The 6,980-nt window shown below is 41.6% G+C and overlaps 1 protein-coding gene across 3 annotated transcripts; it reads right to left on the bottom strand.

Annotated features, from left to right (window-relative positions):
• Window positions 1-203: 203 nt before the first annotated feature.
• Window positions 204-5,721, bottom strand: LOC119979554 (somatostatin-1B-like). 3 transcript variants are annotated; one of them, XM_038821959.1, is made up of 3 exons: window positions 4,410-5,721; window positions 2,874-3,082; window positions 204-1,078 (listed from the first exon to the last, which is right to left on the bottom strand). In XM_038821959.1, exons 2-3 carry the CDS (start codon window positions 2,973-2,975, stop codon window positions 863-865), a joined length of 318 nt encoding a protein of 105 aa, XP_038677887.1. In that variant the 5' UTR covers window positions 2,976-3,082; window positions 4,410-5,721; the 3' UTR covers window positions 204-862. The 3 variants fall into 3 exon arrangements, with proteins under 3 accessions (XP_038677887.1, XP_038677888.1, XP_038677886.1); XM_038821960.1 differs by lacking the exon at window positions 4,410-5,721 and having other exon boundaries at window positions 2,883-3,938; XM_038821958.1 differs by lacking the exon at window positions 4,410-5,721 and having other exon boundaries at window positions 2,874-3,935.
• Window positions 5,722-6,980: the final 1,259 nt, after the last annotated feature.

Genomic DNA, 6,980 nt, shown 5'->3' with positions numbered 1-6,980 from the left:
CTGTCCCCAGGATATCAAACCTGTAATGGCTCTGAAACATTGAAAGTGAGAGCTTAAAAGTGGTCTGAATGTATTGGGTTTTTTTTAAATGAGAAAAAGGCCAGATCAGCAGGCGTTGTAGATAAAAAAACAAGAAAGAGAAAGGGGGATAGATTAATTTAGCTTTGCCTTTATTTGATTGAAAAGAATAATAAAGCTTCATATGCAGTTGTGAATGTGTCTTTTTATTGTTAGCATTACTCACAGGATATTTCGAGATAAGTATGTACATTGTATGCAGATAGACTGGTCAAAACAATTAACACCATTACAATATGCTCAGATCTCACGATCAAGAGGAAAGGTCACTGTCAACATATATATAGGCTTTAACTCAGAAAATATCCCAAATTGTGTCTGGCAAAATTCAAGTGCTTCCAGAAGTCCCAGCCGGCTGTGTCAGGGGCAGGTGCAATCTTTCAGAAACATTCGTCTAGCGAAAGAGGGAAAGGTAAAGCGAGGGGGAGAGTACGGAATCCCAGGAGCATTCTGTGGGAAGAGAGGGGGCTAACATGCCAAAGGAAAGCGAGGAACTGAGAGAAGAAAACAATGCTGGAAAAACAGGGAAATAACAGGCATGATAGAAACAAACTGAGAAAGTTTAACTGGATTGCTATCTCATTTAAAACACAATAATTTCACATGTCTTAAAAGGTGTAACTTTCAGGTTAACTTTATTGCAAGCATTTCCTGTAAATTTGAATTAAATATTTGGGCTAGAGAAAAACATGATTGCAGTGTATTTTCGAGTTTTAAAGTTAAGCCTTTACACCCATTTTTCTTTCATACTCCCACTGCTTTAGAAAAATCCACTACACGGTTATTAACAGTGGGAAAATGTTTTCCAGAAGAACAGTTTGCATGGGGTTTTTTGCTCCCTGCGTGGAATTCCAGCGTTAACCGACCTCTCTTCGAACAAAGTCCCTTCTGCCTCTTCCGGTTTCAAAGGTGCAAAGCCATTCTCCAAGAGATTATCATCAGTCTCCAACAAGCCAGCCAGTAGCTTTACAATCAGATTCTTCCTGCTTTTTGTCATTTCCTTGTGGATAAACAGAGAATAGAAAGCTTTCGTTTTCATTTCATTGCAAGGCACTTGTTTGTTGATGCCAAACATGAATCACTCACTCAGATCTAGCTCAGCTCTTTTAGTTGTCTTTTACACTTTATTTCCAACCATTATTCCCACCATTGACCCAGTTTTGTTAGTTTTACTCGTTGCTACCCTCTGCATATCTTGCCAACTCGAACATCCCTAAGCCTAAATCTTTCTGTTCCCTCAATATATTTTTGTACTTGGCCTGATTTATTTTTATTCGCTCAAGGGACATGGGCGTCGCAGGCTGGGCAGCATTTATTGCCCATATCTAATTGCCCTTGAGGGGGCAGTTAAGAGTCCAACCACGTTGCTGTGGATCTGGAGTCACATGTAGGCCAGACCAGGTAAGGACGGCAGATTTCATTCCCTGAAGGACATTAGATTAACGGCAAAAATGAGTGTCGAGCTTGTTCAGGTCCACAGGTCCTTTCAATAATGTTCCACTAGTTTAAAGTAAATCCACCAAACTTTAATCAGCAATTTTTCCCGAAGAACAGTCTGCGCCGGGTTTTCTGATCTTTTCACAGAATTCCAAGTCCGACTGGCACATTATTGCCATCCTGGTTAAACCTGTGTGGCTCGTTAGGTCACTAAGAAATCTGTTAACAGCCAAACAGATTGCTATGGCCCAGGATACCTGGCAGATCAGTTTCCTTCCTTAGAAGGTATTGGCCAGGGCAGCACGGTGGCGCAGTGGGTTAGCACTGCTGCCTCACAGCGCCAAGGCCCCAGGTTCGATCCCAGCCCCGGGTCACTGTCCGTGTGGAGTTTGCACATTCTCCCCGTGTCTGCGTGGGTCTCACCCCCACAACCCAAAAGATGTGCAGGGTTGGTGGATTGGCCACGCTAAATTGCCCCTTAATTGGAAAAAAATTAATTGGGAACTCTAAAAAGGTATTGACGAACCAGTTGAGGGTTTATGACAATCCGACAGTTTACGTCTTTGACTGAAACCAGTTTCTTGTTTCCAGATTTTATTTTCAAACCAAATTCGAGTTCTCAAACTGCCATGGTGGTTTTTGAACTCAAATTCTCGTGATTATTAATCTTGTCCAGTAAGACAACTACCCACTACCAGATCCCTTGATGATATATTAATGCTGATTAAAGCAAAATAGTGTGGATGCTGGAAATCTGAAAGTCTGATTATTGCTGATGTTGGCTTTCATGGAACTTTACAGCAAAAAAGGCCATTCATCCCATCACATCTATACCAGCCCTTTGTAAAGAGCTACTCAATTACTTCCATTTTCCTGCCTTAACGTAATCATAGAATTTACAGTGCAGAATTTATAGTGCTCCCTCCCCTCTTCCTGATAGTTCTGCAAGTTTCCAACCTTCAAGTATATATCTAAGTCCTTTTGAAAAGTTACTATTGAATCTGCTTCCATCAACTTTCAGGCAACACGTTTCAGATTATAATGATTGACGATGTAAAAAACAATTTTCCTCATCGCTCCCTCTTGCTCTTTTATCAATTAGTTTAAAATGTTCTCCTCGTGGTCACCGGCCCATCTGCCTGTGGAAACGCTTTCTCATTATTTTGAACACCTCTATTAAGTCTTCCCTTAATCTCCTAGCATTAGAGAGAACAATCCCATTGTCTCTCATCTCTCTACATAATTTTCCCAATATTTTTACGTCAATTCTCTCCTTTTGGCTGTGGATTTCGTCCCTCCCACCCCTTTCACCACACTGCCGCCACCTCTGTGCATTTAGTAATGATCTTTCTACTCACTCTGTTTACCTGAAGTTTCATTCTTTCTTCCAGTAGGTCAGTACCCTCGACTCTCAGAAGGTACAGCAGAGACATCAGGCTCACTGTCATTAGCCACTTCATGCTGAATCTTCGAGCACTCCTGGACAAAATGCTAAATGTATTGTGAACTCCTCAATCTATTTTTCCGAAAGTGTTTCCAGCTCTTTTATAGCACAGCAGAAGCAACTCTGACGCACAAAATTAATGATACAATCAAAGCCTAATAGCCAGTGTGCATCATTAACCCAATACAGGCCTGAAAACAATATGTATATAAGGAGTAACAGGTTTGCGTTATCGTAAATGGAGGAATATTAATTCAGGAAGAACATACCTGACTGATTATATTACACTTTTACGTTCTGTAAATTTATGGGCAAGTAGATGAAGGATCTGTAATGTGGACAGTTAAAATTGCAGTTCAATTTGAATGAAGCAGCCATTAAAGAGCTTTATAGCCTCCAATCCAAGAATGTTCCAGCCATTTAAACAAAATTATATTTTTAGAAGTTATAAAAGTGGAATTGGATGGATGCTGTTCAACAACTGACCCTCCAATGCAGTATAAGAAAACTAAAATCTAAAACCTGTAGGTTGACTAGAAATCTAAGTAAAAACTGATTATTAGCACCCTGGAAAATTCTGGGAGGGCTGGATTCCTGACACAATCAAAAATATTCTTCTCCAAAGTGTCGGATGTTACAGACATAGGAACTAAGAGCACGTGTAGGCCACTCGGCCCTTCGAGCCTGATCTGCCATTCAATAAGATCATGGCCCATCGGACTGTAATCTCCCGCCTACCCCCAACAACCTTGCACCCCATTACCTTTCAAGAATCTATCTACCTCTGTCTTGAACACATTTAAGACTGCGTCCACTGCTTTTTGAGAAAGAGTGCTCCAAAGACTCACTACCCTCTGAGGGAAAGAATTCTCATCTGTCGGAAAGGGGCCTTATTATTGTGGAACAGTGGTTAGCATTGCTGCCTCACAGCACCAGGGATCCGGGTTCCATTCCAACCTTGGGTCACTGTCTGTGCGGAGTCTGCACATTCTCTCCTTGTCTACGTGGGTTTCCTCCGGGTGCTCCGATTTCTTCCCACAGTCCAAAGATATGCAGGTTAGGTGGATTGACCATGCTAAATTGTCCCTTAGTGTCCAAAGATTACAGGATTGCAGGGGAATGGGCCTAGGTAGGGTGCTCTTTCAGAGAGTTGGCACAGACTCAAAGGGCCGAATGGCCTCCTTCTGCATTGTAAGGATTCTATGATTTTTAAATATAGTGATTCCTAATTCTACTTTTTCCTACATAAGAAGTATCACTGCCATATCCACCCAATCAATATCCCTCAGGACCTTATGTTTTAATCAAGTTGCCTCTTATTCATCTAAACTCCAACAGATTAAAACCTACACATCAATTATCTCCCTAGCCAATTATTTTAAGACCCATGCGTGAGGTTCACCAGCATCAAAGTACTTGTCAGCCCACAGCTCCAACAGTTTGGCAGTACCTCTTCCCGGTGATTGTGATTTTCCCAAGTTCCTCCTTCCATTCCAGTTCCCGAGTTACAGCTATTTCTGATGTTACTTGTATCCACTGCAGTGAAGATCAATGCACAAAACCTGTTCAAATCATCTGCCATCTCCTCATTTTCCATTATTAATTCCCCAGACTCACTTTCGATAAGACAAACACTCTCTTTATTAACTCTTTTCTAATTTAAGTAGACACTCTTACTATCCACCTTTATATTTCTAGCTACCTTTCTCTCATACTTTATTTTTCGCTCATTAATCTTTTTGCCATTGCTGATTTTTATACTCTGTCCAATCCTCTGACCTGCCACCCGTCTTTGTGCAATTATATGTTTTTCTTTTAAGTTTGATGTTACCTTTACCAGACTCAATGGGCCGAATGGCCTCTTTCTGCACTGTAAATTCTATGATTGTGTGTGATGATTGGAAGACTTTAGGAACATTGGATTCTACATATTGGACAATTTAAGCGTTTAAAAACCTGGTTTTAGTGTGTTTGACTGCAGTGGTCATGTTTTTTAAAAATAATTCTGTTTTGAAGGGTCTGGGTGTTTTTAGCAGCCAGAACGTGAAATTGACAAAGCAATGTGTTTTTCGGTCTGGACTGATGGACTCTGGTTGACTGGGAAAGTCCCCAGGGAGTTAATTGGCTTTTCAGTCTGCAGAGATCATTTGTTTTTTGGCTTGGGGAGATGAGGCCATTGCTCAGTGGAACCAAGGATCACAGAGAGACATTTTGGAAGCATTAGAGAGTTGAGTTTTGTGGAGAAACCTTAGAGGGAGGAGTTGAATTCTGATCTGCCTGACTCAAAGTCCACAATTCTCCCACAGTAAGATAGATTGAGAGGTGTATGTTTCTTTTCTTGTTGTTTAATGGGAAATTGAGTAGTGTTTAAGGGAACATTGTAAGCTGTTCTTTTCGGGTGTGAAGTAAAAAAAAGTTAATAGTGTAGTAATAATGAAGTTTTGTTTTTAAAAGTAACAAAGCACTATTTCTTCATGCAATCTCTCCTGGAGCAAATCATTCTTTTCGCACATTCTGACAAATACACTAAAATATTGGGGTTTTGGTCCAGTATCCTGTTGGAGTCTGGTCTTGGACCCACTCTTCTCTCACTCAAAAGGAGCGTAAAATTCAATCATATTATGATCTCTTCTACAGAGGGACACCTTCTCTCTGAGGTTATCAATTAGTCCTATCTCATTTCATAATGCCAGGTCTAGTATCGCCTATTTTCTGGTTGGTTCCAAAATGTGTTGTTCTAAGAAGCTATCCCGAAAAGGTTCTATGATGTCCTAGACCATAAGACCATAAGACATAGGAGTGGAAGTAAGGCCATTCGGCCTATCGAGTCCACTCCACCATTCAATCATGGTTGATTTCAACTCCATTTACCCGCTCTCTCCCCATAGCCCTTAATTCCTCGAGAAATCAAGAATTTATCAATTTCTGTCTTAAAGACACTCAATGTCCCGGCCTCCACCGCCCTCTGTGGCAATGAATTCCACAGACCTACCACTCTCTGGCTGAAGAAATGTCTCCTCATCTCTGTTCTAAAGTGACTCCCTTTTATTCTAAGGCTGTGCCCCCGCGTCCTAGTCTCCCCTGCTAATGGAAACAACTTCCCTACGTCCATCCTATCCAAGCCATTCATTATCTTGTACGTTTCTATTAGATCTCCCCTCAACCTCCTAAACTCCAATGAATATAATCCCACGATCCTCAGACGTTCATCGTATGTTAGGCCTACCATTCCTGGGATCATCCGTGTGAATCTCCGCTGGACCCGCTCCAGTGCCAGTATGTCCTTCCCTGAGGTATGGGGCCCAAAATTGCTCACAGTATTCTAAATGGGGCCTAACTAGTGCTTTATAAAGCCTCAGAAGTACATCCCTGCTTTTATATTCCAAGCCTCTTGAGATAAATGACAACATTACATTTGCTTTCTTAATTACGGACTCAACCTGCAAGTTTACCTTTAGAGAATCCTGGACTAGGACTCCCAAGTCCCTTTGCACTTTAGCATTATGAATTTTGTCACCGTTTAGAAAACAGTCCATGCCTCTATTCTTTTTTCCAAAGTGCAAGACCTCGCACTTGCCCACGTTGAATTTCATCAGCCACTTCTTGGACCATTCTCCTAAACTGTCTAAATCTTTCTGCAGCCTCCCCACCTCCTCAATACTACCTGCCCCTCCACCTATCTTTGTATCATCGGCAAACTTGGCCAGAATGCCCCCAGTCCCGTCATCTAGATCGTTAATATATAAAGAGAACAGCTGTGGCCCCAACACTGAACCCTGCGGGACACCACTTGTCACCGGTTGCCATTCCGAAAAAGAACCTTTTATCCCAACTCTCTGCCTTCTGTCTGACAGCCAATCGTCAATCCATGTTAGTACCTTGCCTCGAATACCATGGGTCCTTATTTTACTCAGCAGTCTCCCGTGAGGCACCTTGTCAAAGGCCTTTTGGAAGTCAAGATAGATAACATCCATTGGCTCTCCTTGGTCTAACCTATTTGTTATCTCTTCAAAGAACTCTA

The sequence above is a fragment of the Scyliorhinus canicula genome, chromosome 16, assembly GCF_902713615.1.
Source record: "Scyliorhinus canicula chromosome 16, sScyCan1.1, whole genome shotgun sequence".
NCBI lineage: Eukaryota > Metazoa > Chordata > Chondrichthyes > Carcharhiniformes > Scyliorhinidae > Scyliorhinus > Scyliorhinus canicula.
Note: the sequence above shows the minus strand (reverse complement) of the source record. Positions and strands in the feature narration are given on the sequence as shown.